General features: G+C 48.5%; 1 protein-coding gene across 1 annotated transcript; it reads left to right on the top strand.

Annotated features, from left to right (window-relative positions):
- The first annotated feature begins 2,193 nt into the window (after positions 1–2,193).
- On the top strand, positions 2,194–16,240 carry LOC128893411 (homeobox protein Nkx-3.2-like). Its single transcript, XM_054154322.1, has 2 exons — positions 2,194–3,431; positions 13,306–16,240. The coding sequence occupies exons 1-2, from the start codon at positions 2,564–2,566 to the stop codon at positions 14,160–14,162; spliced, it is 1,725 nt and encodes a 574-aa protein (XP_054010297.1). The 5' UTR covers positions 2,194–2,563; the 3' UTR covers positions 14,163–16,240.
- Positions 16,241–17,241: the final 1,001 nt, after the last annotated feature.

Here is a 17,241-nt window from a genome sequence, read left to right as displayed (position 1 = left end):
GCGGCGAGATTGGACGGCCGCGGCCCCCGCGGTCTGCTTCTCGATTACGCGAGCCGCGGCGATACACGCGCGGCCAACGAGGATCGATAACAGATTCCCGGGGAATTACGCAATTTTAAGACGGCCGGATCGAATCCTCTCGCCGTCCCCGTCGTTAATTGGATCGTTCCTGCGGGAGCGTTTGCGTAACCTTTCCTACTGAGGGCGCCCTCTGCTCTAGCCGTTTAAACAAAAAAAAAAAAAAAAGAAAGAAAAATATGGACCTTACTCTCCTCGAATTTTCGCGAAGCTTCGAGGTGTCGGAAACGTGTTTCTATATTAGATTGGAGTAGATTGAAGTATACTCGTCGTGCGTAAAATTTATTTACCGTTGGTTATTCAAGAATACGTTTCACGTATTAATTTGAGTAGCTGAAGTATAAGTGACATGAATTTTTGGGACGAGCTAATGTATAGCCGTCTTTGCGATCCAATGTTTCAACGTCATTTACTTTATGTCTGACTACTATACATGTCGTAGCTTGATTCTTACGACACACGTAGGTGCGCGCTCTGAAAAGAGAACGCTACAGCTGACTGGTTAAACGGAGAATATTTCTTTTTTTTGAGAGGCAAAAAGAAAACAACGTATGAAAATTTTTTGTGTGGATACTAAACTTACAGCGAAAGTTTATCGCATGTTTGATAGAATTGCGTACTTTGAGGAGTATCTCTGTCATTTTTAAAAATATTTGTTGAGAATAGAAAACTGACAATTAAATCTCTAAATTTGTTAACCCCACATGTTGTAATCAATGTTATTCCAAGTTGCGTGCTGTTTCCGAATCGATCAACAGCAAAAGTGTCAGGAATTTACGTCAGGCCTCTCGATTCGCATTAAAATCGGCTGTCGGACAACGTGTCGCTGTAGAGCGAAAGAAGAAGGCCCCTTGAAAGAATCGATCATCGCGGCGTGGAGCCGAGCGATTGGCTCCTCGGCCAGCTCGATGACGATCGAAGTACACTCTCGATGGACGGAGAAACAACGAAAAAATCGCGTCGAGGGTGGAAAGAGTGACCGCGGCTGTAGAGAGGGATAGATAGCCAGGGGTGGCGAGGGAGGGCACGGTATTGCAGGCTCATCCGCCGGTTACGTTCGATTGGCTGGCAGGGCGGTAGGCCAGCAATTACCTAAATGGTCGGGTAAACAATATCCGTGCGCCGAGTTAAGAGCGGCGGCGGTGGCAGCAACAGCACCGGCACTACCAGTAACGCCGCCAGCATCAGCTGCAGGCTTCTCTATCCATCGACCGTTGTATTGGTCCTGTTTGGCCTCCACCCTGAGCCGAACAGGACGCAGAGAGACGGCAAGACGCGAAGGAGACGCGGCTGGATAGAGATAGAATCGCGGTGTCATTGGTTATTTAAAAACGTATGACCGCCATAGACCTCGTGATTATACTCCCGGCACGATTACTGTACACAATGATCCTGATGCGCCGCCTCCCGAGCCCCCGAGATCATCGACGGAACCCGACGGTTTCGCGATTACGAACACTGCGCGACTTCTCCACACATCCTCGGAAAACGTTGAACGATGGCAACGTGCGTGGAGGGAAAAGCGTTTCCTCCATCGACAGCGGCGGTGGCGGTGGTGGTTAAATCAAAGACAAACCACTTTAGCCGGATGGATCGGGAGGGGGGGGGGGTCGGAGGGGACGCGGGACGTGGCTAGAGAGAGGGAGGCAAGGTAGACCCTGTGTGTACATACCCGAGTATCTGGCGAAAGCTCGCTCGTGGGGCCGCGAAACGTCTGCACGCGGGCTCCCGGTTACGTGTTCGTGCCTGTCCATTCAGCCCCGTCGTCTCTGTCTGGGTGGATCGTCGCGAGCGTGTAACGCGAAACCCCCGACGCCCACACGGACAGACCGCCACTAACGAGAGGTAGCACGTGTGTGCGCGCATCCCCCGCGGAAAGCGCGTCCACGCCCCATCGAGCTACCGTCGAGCTTTCTGGTAAGCTGCCGGGGGGTTGTTCCCGCCCCCGGTGGGCGGAACCTGCTCCCACCCCCGCTTCACGATCCCGCTCGCCGTTGCGACTACGTTCCTACGACGACTCCTCGGTACTAATAATACGCCGATATACCGCCTATTCAGCCACCATGGCACTACGTGCAAGCCCCGAGAGCAGCTTTCACGGGACGCGCGCGGCATCTGCCTACCAAAGACACTGCTAATCGCGCGACCACGCTGATCTCTCTTGACCCGGTGAGAGCGGGTCTGTTGTTGTCCCAGTGTTTAGTTGAGTTCAGTGAACGAACGCAGCAGCCGACAGTGGCGAGAACCCGCGACGACCCGTCGGTGCTGGGAAACGATCCGGAGGAACAGTGATTCGAACTGGAACAGTGAAGGATTAGTGACGATGAGGGAGTAGAGTGAGAATGTCCGCGGTGTGAGTGATGCCACCGGTTGGGATGCTCCTGGACGCAGGTATTTGAGGTGGGTCTACGGGGTTGTGCAAAGGACAGTGCTCGTACGCGGCATGGAGCGTCGCGAGGGCAGGTAAAGACAGAACGGCGGGGTTATGTGGAGGATGCAGGAAGGCAGGACCGTGTCGCCGTTGGGACCGGTCGTCCTACCGCGCGAGGAAGCCGATATGCGTGCCGGGTTGTCGCTGCCTCAAGAAAGGAGGCACGTGTTGATCCACGTACGCGCCGCGGAGCCTTTCGTGCGCTACGACGCCGCGCGTCAGCAGCACTCGCCGTCGACCTCGCCGATCCTGCGGCCCGTCGACAAGGACTACCACGAGATAGACGGCCAGGTCAGGGAGAAGAGGATGGACACCGAGGTCGAGGAGGAGGAGCAGGAAGAGGAGGATGACGACGAGCCCGAGAACGAGAGGAACGTCACGCCGAGGAGGAACATCGTCGAGGACGAGGAGGACGACGAGGAGCAGGAGGAAGAGGACGAAGAGATGCATCCTGGCAGTCGAAACGGAAACTACCAGGAGGACGAGGACGTCGAGGTGGACGTATGCCGCGACGAAGCCGACGAGAGTAACCCAAGCAGCCCCGTGGATCTCACCGCCCCGTCGTCGAGAGGCGCGGGGTCCGATCAGTTCCTCAACCCTTTCGCGAATCGCGGCGTGCATCCTTTCTCCTGTGTTCAGAGCGGTGGCCAGACGCCTGGCCACGGGACTCCTGTGTATATAGCCGCCCACGCGGCGGCGGCCTCGACGGTGATGACCGTCTGCACTTCCGGTAACGGGGCCAGGACTACTGGCACCGCGACAGGAAGCATCACCACCACCGCCAGCACCGTTCAAGCGAAGAAGAGGTGCCTCGCGTTCTCCGTCGAGAATATCCTGGACCCGAATAAGTTCACCGGCGGCCGCGTCGTTCACGGCACCCATCAGCATAGGCGACATCGGCGGGCCGATAGCGTGCACGAAGGTGATTAAAATCTTTGCTCTTCTCGATGATACGTCGACCGATTACGGAGACGAGACTGTAACGTAGAATTATGGTAGATACAGCGGGATTATTCGTTAACCAGTCGGCTGTGGCCTCCTCTTTTCAGAGCGCGCACCTACGTGTGTCGTAAGAATCAAGCTGCGACAGGTACAGTCGTCAAACACAGAGTAATATTGCATCGCAGAGACGACTATATATTAGGTCGTCCCGAAAATTCATGCCATTTATACTTTTGCTACTCGAATTAATACGTGAAACGTATTTTTAAATAACCAATGACAATTAAATTGAGTATACTCGTCGTGACACAAGATACTGCCTTTTCTCCATTACGAGTATACTCGTCGGTCACAGCTGACTGGTTAAGAGGGAGATCTGGAGAGATTGTTCTTGGATGCAATTTAACCCTTTGGACTCGACGACAGTTTCATTACAGGCAACTAACAATTTAGATAACTAAACCACGATTGGAGAGTTATGATATGAAATATTTTACCACTACTTCAGAGTGTACCATTTCAAAAGTTATGAAGTTATTTATGAACGAATATCGCTATGAAGAGAGATTCAACGAAATATTAGAGAAACAAAGACTGTTACCCCTCGAGTGCAAAAGGTTGATCTCACCTATTAGTATTTTTATCAGAAATGGTTTTTCGGGAAGAAATGATTGATTGCATTGTTATTGGTATGACGATCTCCATCTAAGGACAATCTTTCTAGCTCTGGGTAGTAGTAGGAGTATGTGACGGTTAACGGGCCATTGTTCTTAGATAAAACAATGTCCTTGCTATGAACCTAGGTAGTAGGTTCGCCAGTTCCATTAGACGTCAGCAGAGGGAACTCTAGGTAGATTGATAGGTAGTTTTCATTCTGTCGTTGCTGAAGTTGCCAGGAAATGGGGTCTTATAAGAAGGTACTATGAACAGATTGAACTACGCAATTACTCCTGATAGACTCAATTACTTAATCATGATTGAGTCAGCTATCATTAAGGACAGCATTACTTCTAACACGAGGAATGATGGTTCATCCTTCAACGCCTCAAATCTTGACTCAGTCGTCAACGGTGAAACCACAGAATCTACGAAACGATGACTCGATAGGTCCCGAAAGCAGATTTGTCAACCTTTCGTGCCACAGAGTCTCCTCTGACAGACTCCCAGCCTCCATCACAGTGTTCTGCATACTACAACTTGCGCGTTTGCCAATTCAGGGACCTGCCAATAGTCCCATAGCTGATAGGCGGAATGTACTTGAGCGATTGACGCTAATTTCATCGAGACGTTCCCGACCCGGGCCAGCGATTAATCTTCCCGGATTTGTTGCTTCCGAATAGGTCTCTTGATAGCTCGCGAAGTCCCCTAATCCTCCGGGCTTTTTCTTGCCAAAACCTCGGGCTCGCATGTTTATTGCTTCCTCCTCGCTTCCTCCTCCGACGTCGTAACCGTTCGCCAAAACACGGTCCCTCTTCCTTGGCTCTCTTACCGCGAACATATGGGCCTCGTCTCCCGCGATCACGGTGATCTTGAACGATATTTTTTCGCCTCAGAGCGCGCGCGCGCCGGTTATGTTCCCTCGGCAGCCCTCTCTTCCTCGTTCTAACTTTAGACGCTGGAAGGATGGCCTCTTCCCCGACGGACGCGCAATTTCTGGCGTTTCGGAGTTATTCGCGCGGACGGGTGATCCTCCTCCGAAAGTGACGATGAGGACGTATTACCGGGAACACGGGAAAGATAGTCACCAAATGTCGACGTCGATGACGCCTCTGTCCGGTCGCTTGCGACGATTCGTTGAAATGTTCCATGTCGACCTGGGGAAGCGACCTTTCTCTCATCACTTTTTTCAGAGATACGAGAAGCACTGTTTAGTGGAGACTTTGTGTATGCACTGCGGACTGTATTGGTGTGTCGATATGATTTTTGATAAGGAACATAGATTAGTAATTGAACCGTGCGTTGCACAAATCGATTAATTCCATAAAACAAAGAGTTAAGAAATGAGACGAAATGGCCTTTGAAATAAATTATTTATCATTCAATGGGCAAACAACTTTTGGCGTTTAATGGTGTTAGTTTTTATTACTCAGGAGAGTTATTATAAATATAAAAAGTTATGGCTATACCAAGTGCTTTGACACTTAAATTTAAGATTATTAAATAAGTGGAGTTAATCGATTTGTGCAGTGAACGGCTCAGTAACGTCGCTATGGCAATCCGCATAAAGTCTGGTTAGCGTTAATTCTGCTAGGTTCCACTGAAATCAATGTACCTAGAAAATGCTTCAACTATATTAGTGTATGCACTCGATTAGGGGCCATTTTTTCAAGCTACTCGATCCTCGATACTAGCAAGTCGGATTTGATCACATTACTATCTTTAATTTAAAATCTTATTTGAAGTCTTCGATACCAAACGCAAGAAACGAAGAAATTAAACAGTGTTCAATTTTCTGGGAAAATTTAGCTAAACCGCCCCCGACGTGTCGATCAGCAGTCGAAACTCTATTCGAACCACCTTTCCTCATCTTTAAACGCCATCCTCCACGAGTTCTCCACCCAAGGAACGATAATCAAAGTAAAACTAACACGATTCGATCGTTTATTAAATTCCTCCCAGCGTACGAGCGGATCGGTCGAGGCATCTGCCGCGGAAAGCTTATCTCCTCGCGATGATCGAATCCGTAGTCGGTCCGCGCCGATCCCAATTTCACAGTTGACTCTCGAATTTAATGGAGTCTGGCGGACAGATAAGAGGAAAAATCCCCGTCCGCCGATAAGGCCGGCAGGAACCAGGATCCCGTGGAAGGGAGATGAAGCCACGTAGAAACAGAGCGAAGGAGTCGCTGGAAGGGCGAAGGGGGTAGCGGTGGGGGGACTCGCGAGGGTGGCCTGTCGGAGCGTGACAAATTGCTCCGCTAATCTGCGTTAACCAGTCCTTGAACCCCATCATTATCGTCCCTTTATCCCGGTACGGGACACTGGCTGCAAACGAAATCAACCGAGTGCTGCGCTCGGGACTTCTTCGAGCAACAAACAAAGAATCTCCTACGGTCAGTTATCAACATGCGAAGGACTGATAGGGTCGGAGGACAAGAAAGGGAGTGTTGACTCTTTTCTTAAAATTTAATCGTGGTCGTTTCACGGCAGGAAAGACCTTTTAATCGCGTATCTAAGCAGTTGGATACTGAAAAATGTATCAAATGAGAGTTGCTCTGTTTTCATTAAAAGTCATTTAATTCATCTAAAGGAATATTCTAAAAATTTGTTTCTTTTTATTATGTCGAAACATTACCTCGGAACTTTCATACTTTTTCTTGATAATTCGTAAGTTATTTGTTTCAAACGTTTCGTGATTTAAAAACGATACAAGCTTGGATACACTGATGGATTTGCTTGCATAACCCTTTCGCTTCGCCAGTCCAGTCCGTGGAAGCACCGTCACTGACCGGAAGCGCGCGCCAGAAATCTGCACAGTGCGCGTGGTTTCTGTATACACGTTTTCCTAAGTCTTAAATAACAGCTGTGCTGAATAAAACGATCGTTGCACCAATATGACAAGTGTAATTTACACTTTTAATATGAAAAGGCTCACAAAAATGTAGGTAATATAGGCATCTACAGGTTTGATGTTTCCAAGTGTATGTTTGTATAAGCTTATTCATACACATATGTATAATACAAAAATTCATTTGATAATATCAAAACTGCTATTTGATTTAGTCAAACTCCTTCAATAAAGGTAGAGAGTACGAATATTTATGGGATTGATTGTATCATATACCCACAGGTCATCTCGTGAATAACATGGCGCTCGAAACGAAAGAGTTAAAGTCAAAACGTAGCAGATTCTCATGGGAGAATAGTGAAAGTTAACGCGAAGTTTCACGAAAACCCCGTAACTGTTCGTCAAGTTTCGTCGATTTCCGTGCTTGTACCTTCATTGGCTGCAGGAATCTTCGAAAGACGTGGAATCGTACGGAGTCGACCCGGCCAGGGATCGATCGTGGCGATGAAATCGGGATTACACGATTCTCCGGCCATCCATCTTCCCGGGGTGGTCAGGCCTCCCCCCCACCCCACCCCCACCCCCCATTAAAAGTGCATCAGAGCCTGATCGGCGAAATCCGTTTCGACCGCTGGCAGAGTCGTCCTTCGCCAAACCCCCCCTCGCTCGAATGGCAAATCCGGCGACGGAATAATATCGTCGGTTGTTATGATAATCGCGCAGCATCGCGGCGTATCGCGTCGCATCGCGCCAAGCCGCCCAGAAAATTGGCTCTTCTGCATCATAATGACTTCTCTCTCTCCCTCCGCGTCGCGCCCACCCTGCTCTCCCCCCTTCCCAGGCTCGCGCGCGCACCCCCGTTTCGGAGAAACTCTCGTCCCCCTCCCCGTTCGCGTTTGGATTCGCTTGGTGATTCGAAAGCTCGCGGATTTTCCGCTAGATTTCTGGAAAAATTGTAATTACCGGCGCGCCGCGGCCAGGAGGCGCCGTTAAACGTCGCTCGCCGTGTTTTTTTCTTATCGAAACGAACGATGGTGTCACGCTGGGCTCGTTAAGGGAACGATTCTCCACTCGTAACGTCTCACATTGTTCTGTTCCGGACGCGTTGCATTGTTCCTTGGCGGCGAAACGATATGATAATTGCTCGCGGTCCGCTGTCGGGTGCTCGGCCAGGGATGAGGCGGTACAAATCTGAAAGGGATGAAAAGGGTGGCGAGAGAATTCGGTGGGCGATCTTATCGATAAATCCTTTGAGTTAAATTTTCGGTGTTGGCTCGGAAAGAGCTGTCATCTTCAATTGATGGAGGCCCGTGTTACTAAAATATGGTTTCATGTTGTATGTTATTGGTGGACTCGTGAAGTATTGAACTGGGTAAGATGATGTCGTGGTACTTTGATTCTAACGAACTTTGAAGATATTAGAAACCTTCTCCAAAAGATAATTTGCCACCCTGAGTTGTCAGACAACTCATCTTCCCTTGTCTTGACTTGTCTTGTAGATATTTAGATGCAATTGAGGGGTGTGCATCAATAAGGAGGTAGCTCCATTTTTTCAAATTTTCCTCCTTATTGCACCACAAAAACAGAGGAATGGTTTAAAACCGTGATTATGTTCTAACATGAAAACCATAAAACTACAGCTACCTCATTATTGTAGCACACCCCTCAATTAAATATTATGACGAGGACGTCGTATGGTACTGTGATAGTACAATATCCTCGAAATTCTCCAAGATGTTCATTCTATATAATGAAATTACCATTAATATCCGAACCCTCCATTGGCGCACCCCACATCACACCAATATTTTCCGACACGTGACCATATGTTTCACCGATTCGAACTTAGACCGACATACCACTCTACAAGCATCATACTACTTCAAGCATCTCTATTGCAATGACTACTCCCAATAATTGCTATAAAGACATCTATAATAACTGAATAACCTTGGAAAGAATTTTGCAACGTCGTGCAACGAAATTCTAACAATCAAACACATAATATTTACCTGTAAAAATACGGAACCACTCCGTATTCGACACAAACTACCCACTAGTTTTAAGGAAGCATGGAGCACGAAAAAAACTTATACAAAATAATCCAGCTACTTAAAGATGCACATATTTGGATCAACATCTAACCATGAAAGACAGTCGCTAATAACCAAAGGTTGATGCGACGTTAAATACGTATGGAAAAAAAAAATGTTGAAGTAATTTTAATTTTTACCTCTCAAAACACGATCTACGCTCCAATCACCTACTACAAAAAACACCCATATCCACTATTTTTCAATCCTACAACCTCGTGTAAAGTCATCTACCAAACTCAATACATCGGTCTGACGTTACTCGGAAGCCCAAGTTCCAATGTCGCGCGTCGGTACCTCCATTAGCGTTTCTCGGCTTCGATCCAAGTTCACAATCCTCCATCGAGCGTGGGGAGCCTGTTTGCCAGCCTATTCCCAAATCGCGCCACTCGCCGTCAAACGGCCGTCATTGTGCTTAACGAGGAAAACCGAAATAAGTGCTCCTGACTGGTCCGGGATGCGCGCGCGTCCCCTGTGCGCCCTTAGCTCGCACCCTTGGGACGCGTCGCGCAGGATCGTTTCTCTCGTCGCACAGACGGCGATCGTGCTTAACGAAGAAGATCTAAGCGAGATAAATGCTTTCTGTAGGACCTAGCGCTATAAAGGCTCGATAAACGCGATAAGAGCCCGCTCGTTACGGATGCGTTCGACGTTTAATCGCGTGGAACGGACAATGCTCGACGGAACACGCGGTAGGAATGACTGGGAGCGATTTATGTCCGCTCGAGCTTCTGTGACGACGTTTAAAGCGTTTTCGAAGGTATGGTTTGAGTCGGCTTCGGGAAATTTAATGGAGGGATGTGAGGCATGTAGAAGTTGTGGGTACAGGATATGTTAGGTAGGGAAGCTCTTCGGGGTTGTAGCTTGTGAGGATTTTTTATGAGGATTGTCTAGGAGAGGCTTGGAGGTAATTAGCTATTGAGATTGGAGAACTGGTGATGTAGAGCTTCAGGGTTGTAGTTCATGAGGATTTTTTATGAGGATTGTCTAGGAAAGACTTGGAGGTAGCGATTGAGATTGGAGGATGGGTGATATACTTCTGTGGTAGGAAGTGTGGCGATTTCGCACATTGAACACATTTTCTACAAAGGAATCCTTGGGTTTCGATGAACTTGAAACTCATGTGCTGACACTTGGATGCAACTAATTTTGAGTATCGAAGCAACGATCTTCTAATGCTTTAATCCTAACTGATGGCGATTTCAGAATTGTTAAAAACTATCCCCTAAAGTTCATATGTTGCCATCAATACCATCTTCAATGTTTCCCTAACAAAAATTGTGTAAGTTTTCCAAATGGTGTCTCATCCTCTTAAAATACACGTAGCCATTGCAACGCGAGCGACTATTTTAGAATTCTCATAAACATCCTCCCCAAAAGATGCCCTCCCGAGTTCCCGGTGAACTCGTCGCTTGAAAATCACTGAAAAATTCATGGTTCCGATTTTTCCCCGTCCCCAATCAGAGTCCGCAGGTGACCGACGCGAATGCCCGCTGCAGAGCGAAAAAGCCCCGACGAAGGGTCGTGGAAAAGGGGCGACCGAGGAACAATATCAATTACGCAATTCAATTAGACGCAATCAATCGACGCCCGTGTACAGTCGGCGCCCTCTGTTGTCCAGCGGGGGCGGGCACGGTGCGCCGCTACAACGGAAACCGGCGAAGAAAGAGGAAACAGAAGAAGACGAAGAAAAGGGCAGCCTGCAGGACCGGGGCAAGAACGATCGCGCGTTAACGAGATACAAATCCCATTACGGCGTAAACCTTCTCGATCCGTCGCCCCCTACGGACTTCCAACCCCCAGGCACGAGTGCCGCGGGCTATGGGCCACGAGCCACGCCAATTCGGATAAAGTCCCGACTCTCTTCGTCCCTGTTGCTCGTCTTTTCCCTCTACCGTCTCCTTCCAACCCTGAATATCCCGCGTTGCGTCCTCTCTTCTCGTCCCCCTTCGTCTCGATCAACGCTGAACGCATCTCTTTCGCTGGTTTTATCCGGCGACTCCCCTCCACGGACTGGAGCCAGGGAATATCTGTCCCTGGGACATCTGCGTGGTTATACCAATACCCTCGACGATCAGACCAATCCGATGATACACTCGTTAACCCCTACGCGGCGGAAGCTGGGTCTCCTCGGACCCAGGCTTGCAATTCGGGAGTCGGAATCGATGGTTGAGGTTATTTTTAATTTTTGGAACAAAAGAAGGAGATGTATCGGTGTTTCTTCTGATTTGAGAACATGATTCTTAAGGGAAAAATCACCCATTGTAAGTCAAGTTTTAAAAAATATTGTATGCATAGATGCTCTTCCATTCACCTAGGTATCAATTCAGTATTAGATGGACGCCATACAGTAATTATAATTCATAACCACTTAAGCGTCAGCAATCGCTACCACCCCTTCTATGCCCACAGGGCCTGGTGTCATCTCCAATTATTCCACATACAAGAGTTATAAAACCTGCGACATCCAGTGACCAATTTAGCATCTATTCCATCACTTCATGAAATGACCTGAGAGAGCTCTGGTCGCTTTTTCCTCCCTCTTTCGAACATTAATATCGCCAGAATTAACCCTTCGAGTACCAAGGAGCGATATGTCGCTGCTTTTTGTTTACAATCATGCACAATCATCTTTGCTTAGAATTGTCAAAAGGTTGATCGATAAATTCACAATTTCTCCCGGCATACTCGATTTGTTTAGAATAATATTTCCGTATCGAAGATGTCCACTTCTTCTTCTTTCCCTTTGTCTGTCTTCCGTCCCCTGCAGGTCTCACTCGATCAGCCTGCAGCGCGTCTCTTTCCGTCGCTGGTTTTATCCGTCGACCTATCCCCGCCATCCCTCGTCCCCAGCCTCCACGGACCGGAGCCAGGGAATATCTGTCCCCGGGACATCTGCGTGCTGATTGAATCTCCAATCTCCTCTCTCATTGAGCGAACGATTGGCCGCTCTTTCTCTTTCCCTCGTTTCATCCGGGAAGCTCCTCTCTCCGACGCGTTTCAATCGTTCGTTGCCGCGGTCCACCGTTTCGGAAGTCGATCCGACGGAAGTCTTCCGGAGACCTTTTCACGATCGTCGTCTCCAGTAAACAAAAAATTAAAAACAAACAGGCCTCGATACGTCCTCGCGAGCCTTTGCGGTCGAACGGGCTCGTTAAACTGATTGCGTCGAACAAACGTTCCATGGATAGCAGTGTAATTGGACCAATCCAGTGTCGAACTCGTTAGTGTGGGAACTTGCGGCGATCTGGACGTGAGTAGATTCGATTTGCAAAATAGGAATCAAGATTTTCAAGATTGTTTAGAAGGGGAACACTCGAAACTTTAGAGACACGAGTAATAAAATTGTTTGCCTGGAGTAGGATTATTTTTGGATCAAATGTGAGGGATAAAATGGTGCGAATGCCTGTGAAGTGAGTTTACTGTACTGTTTTATTGATGGAGGGTTCTATAGTCTTCGATGCAAGGGTAGGTTCACCATCGAAGGGCAGTCACTGCATCATCGCAGATCTTATTAACTATCTTCAGCTACAGCACCCCTTTTCATCCTCTATCTCTAAAATCATTCTCTTTTTCTCCCTTTATCGCGTTGAGTGCCAGACTAATACTCTTGCAAATGTCTACACTGATTAAATTTTGTTTCCGGGCTATTGGATGCTACATAATCGAACATTCATTGTGGTATATATTTTTGATAATTTCATTGGAGCTTAAGAATTTCATTCGAATTTATTGTGTTTGGTACTTAACATTCAGAATTAATTTTGTTTGTCCTTGTGACGTGGCGATCAACGTGTTACGATACTTTCACGGTATATAACATCGTAAACGCTTGTCCTAAGATGGACCCGCCCGTCATAGCCAGCGCATCCTCAGGCATCCCATTAACCATCGCTCGCTCTACCACCTCTGTTCATCGTCCAGCCTTACACCACCCTCCCTGTAAAAACTTTTCCAGCGCAATAACACCGCGTCACACCACAAATGGTTGCGCCAACCGAGCTCCGCCAATCGAAACCGAGCGCGACCACGGTATCCCCCGCAACGAGGCGCGAAACAGGGTGCGAAGCAGCGTCCTGGGGTCTCGCGTTACCGCTTCGTCAAAGGTAAAACGATACCCGCCTGCGCGCAATTTTATCCTCCCCACCCCGGTGTAATCAATTTTCGTCATGCAACACCGTATCGCTTTCCTTGCCGGTAATCTTCCGTCGCGAGACGTGCTCCGCTGATCCTGTTTCGTTTGTGGCTTTTCAGATGGTGACTCGCGGGGCGAGTTCGCCTGCGGCAGCGGCCAAGAGGACGAGGAGGGCACCCCCGACACGGGTATGGAGGACATGGACGAGGATCCGGAAGAGGAGGAGGAGGACGAGGACGTGGAGATGAAGGGGACGGATCAGGAGTCCCCGAGCGCCGGCCGGGAGAACAGCAACGCCGGTGGTAGCAACGTGTCGTCGTCGGGCTGCAAGAAGAGGCAGTCGTCGTCGTCTTCGTCGTCGTCGGGCAGCGTGCAGGCTCAGGGGTGCCAGGGCCAGAATCAGGGCAGCCAGAATGGAACCAGCGGTAGCGGCGGGACGGGCGGCAAGCCTAGAAGGGCCAGGACAGCGTTCACCTACGAGCAGCTGGTCGCCCTGGAGAACAAGTTCAAGACCACCAGATATCTGTCCGTCTGCGAGCGTCTGAACCTGGCGCTGTCCCTCTCGCTGACCGAGACCCAGGTGAAGATCTGGTTCCAGAACAGGCGCACCAAGTGGAAGAAACAGAATCCCGGGCTGGACGTTAACAGCCCGACGGTGCCCACCACGCCGCCGCACCCCTCGCCTTACGCGCCCGCGTTCCTCTTCGCCACCCACCCCCACCAGCATCCCCTGCCACACACCCACGGCCACCCGCATCCGCACGCACACGTCCATCATCCACCGCCCGTCCCACCTCCACCTGGTTATTATCACCCAGCAGCGCCACCTTATCCTCCGACTGGACCGACGTTCTTCGGTCATCACCTGTCCGCCAGCCCCGCAACAGCCTCTGGCCCACCACCCACCTCCACGCCCTCCTCCACGGGGCTGACGCTCTCGACGCATCCTCATCCGCACACGCACCCGCACGCGTAGCGAACTCGACGGTCCTCTGTGCGGACGTAGTCTTCGACCTCGTAATCGTCGAGGGTTCGTTCAACGGGGAGAAGCGTGCGACGATGGCTGCCAGAGGGTGGTTCGTATGCGAGAGGCGGTCGGAACTGTGTCGCGGTTATGGAGGGTGTCCCACCTGAAGTAGGAGTCGGTTTGAAGCTCTGTTAGCACGAGTTTCGTCAGAAATGAAATTATTTCTAGTCGATATCTTGTGTCATTTAGAAGAATAGTAGCTCTACCCATCTTTCGGAGGTTTGAGACCTACTCCCCTTTCTGTTTAAAAAAAAAAAGATCTCACTTCATTCCTAGCACTAGGCATTTTAGAGAATACTACTCGTAGGCTTCGGATGAGACACCCTGTGTGCTGTTGAACGACGTTATCATGATTTTCGTACCTAGGTGAGAGGTATGGAGCGGTCGAGCTGCTCGAAAAGCGAAGAGATTAGGTGTAGAGTAAGTCTGGTCGTTATTGTTGATTGTTTGCGTGCTAGTGGTCCGACGAGGAACGTCTGCGCAGCGTTGCTGTTCAAATTGACCCTTAACCCTAAACACGCAGCGTCGAAAGCCGAACCTCGAGACACTTCTTAAACTCTCAAGTTCACAAACGAAGAAAACCCATCTCTAAATATTACCTATCGCAGAGAAAAATAGAGTTTCGCCCGAGGTCAATACGCAGCGCTCCGCAGACGATCCCAGCGAGTGTAAATATTCCAGTGTAGCCTTCCGGTTCTCCGCGGCCGCGCAGCTCGACCGCAAACGCGGAAACGAAGAAACCCCCGTCTCCGGGACTCGCGAAAGTAATTGACCTGGGATTTCGCCTCCGACGGATCGCGGGATGACAGGAGGAAGAGAGCGGGAGATGTTTTCGCGAATCGATCGCGATCACTCGATGTACAAAATGGCGCCGGAACGCGTCAGGCCGTTGATCGTCCCGGCGCACGTGGTTCGCCTCGATAGAGTAATCGGTTTACGCGGGTTGACGTGCAGAAAACGAGCGTATCTCTTCGGAGGATATTGTCGGGGCGTTTAAATTTCGCTACGCGCCGCGTACGGAAGCTGGATGATGAAAGCGAGCGAGCGAGACAGAACGGAGCGAGGTGGGGTGAATCCGTCATCCGAGCGGAAAGATAAATACGCGGTGATACGTAAACAAAGAATAACAAGCGCTCGATTGCAGCCCCCGCGCGTGAAAACCCATGGTTCTGGGTTGGAGTGATATAATTAAAAAATTAAACGAACTGCGTAACCGTTATAAACCGTCGCCAGCACCGCGTTTTCGCCGTTATTTCGCGTTTCAATCCAATGTTCGCGATGATGTTTGAACGGGCCCGCAATGACGAGTAACGAAATGTGCGCATGGAACGAAAAAACAAACAAAAAACGAACAACGAGAGAGAGAGAGAGAGAGAGAGAGAGAGAGAGAGAGAGAGAGAAAGAGTGAACGAATCGTTCGTGATATAAAATAGAGCGTCGAAACCGTACATCTCCCCGAGCGGACACCCCCCGCCCAACAGTTGGCAAACCTCGTCGTTTTTGCCGCCATTGTAAAATATTCCGTTGGTCGCTGCGAAAGAGGAATCGTTCTAAAAACCAAGTAGATTTTATCGGGAAAACGCTCGTAGCTGTAAGGTGTGCGTGGAAATTAACATGAAAGAGCGAAGGTAGTGTGTGCGTGTGCGTGTGTGGATACGTGATTAAGTATGCATGTGTTTGACGTGTAGGTGGGTGTACGTTTGTGAGAGTGGATGAGGACGAAAGAGATTTAGCCAGCAATTTTTTGTGCTGAACGCAAAACTGAACCACGTTGGAACGCAATGGAACGTTCCTGTGTAAAATAAATACCGTACGTTACACTCGTAAGCCTTTGCCAGTAAATACACGCCGATAATCCCGTAGCATACGCGCGACGAGAGGAAAGATCGATTTTTTGATTACTCGATGGGAGAATGTAACGTTAATTCGTCCTGTCTAGCCTGGGAACAGAGATGCTCCTAGATCGACGAAAAATCATTTGTTCTCGTCGCCGACTGCTTCCTTAGCCCTCCATGAATTATGTTTCATATTTTGAGAAAAAAAGTATTTCTTGGGCATTTATACTGCATTAGGTTAATTAGCATTTACTGTGAACTAATAATTATAGTTCAGTCCTGAAACATTCCTTTTGGCGTAATTTACAGGTATTATTTTCTATTAAAAAGACTGGAAAGTAATGTCGTCCTTTTACATTAAATTCAAACAAATTTTTAATAAATTTTTATTTTAGCAACACCCTTTTGCCATCTAGCGTGCAAAGTTTCAATGCGAGATCGATCAAAATCAGTGAGCTGATGAACGATAAACAAGTATTTAAAATTCCAAAAACGACATTACTTTCCAGACCATCTAATATTACAAATTTATGTGTCATTGATAATACGTTAATTTATAAAATTCTAAAATCTGCAAACAAAGTATTCGAATGTTAGAAACCCGGAAAAAATGGTCGAGATATCCCAGGCCTAATTTCGAGGTGGAAGTCATCCTCATCGTTCAAGATGCGCCCTAAGCGTCCGGGGATTCGGTTCGCAGGATTAGAATCCTAATTGTCTCTCGGCCTGGGTTTTATTCGCTTTTTCTTTATCAAGCACCAGAGTCTGAGCGATCGTTTTTCCGTCCTCTTAGCGCAGAATCGCCCACGTGAAAAGTACCCTGTATTTTCGTGAAAGCGACGAGGGGGCGGAGATCGCTAAGCGAGGCGAGCCATTAGGCTCGAGGTCGAGATAAGAGTGATTCTTCAATGAATTTCGTGACAGAATCACGAAATGTTGCAATATAATAAGACTGACAGTGCACCAATGCAGTAACATACTATATTTCATTATTTTTGTGAAGCTATTTTGAAGAGAATTCTGTTTTTTCGATAGCCTTGTTAATACAAAAATTGTATAAATGTTGCTTCTAGACTTATTATACATGCAGAGTTTAGCACGTAATATGTTCCCTTTAAGTGACTCGTCAATTATAGACTGCATAAAGAATTTTTTAAATTAATACGTATTCGTTAATGCGGTAAGCTTGACCA

Source organism: Hylaeus anthracinus, unplaced genomic scaffold (assembly GCF_026225885.1).
Source record: "Hylaeus anthracinus isolate JK02 unplaced genomic scaffold, UHH_iyHylAnth1.0_haploid 27453, whole genome shotgun sequence".
Classification (NCBI taxonomy): Eukaryota; Metazoa; Arthropoda; class Insecta; order Hymenoptera; family Colletidae; genus Hylaeus; species Hylaeus anthracinus.
This window is presented reverse-complemented; position numbering and strand designations above follow the sequence as displayed.

What these genes read in the sequence shown, in the direction of transcription:
- LOC128893411 (XM_054154322.1), top strand. Translation starts at nt 2,564, where the DNA reads ATGTGGAGGATGCAGGAAGGCAGGACCGTGTCGCCGTTGGGACCGGTC. An exon ending in GGCCGATAGCGTGCACGAAG is followed by an intron (nt 3,432 to 13,305) that starts GTGATTAAAATC and finishes GTGGCTTTTCAG; the next exon opens with ATGGTGACTCGCGGGGCGAG.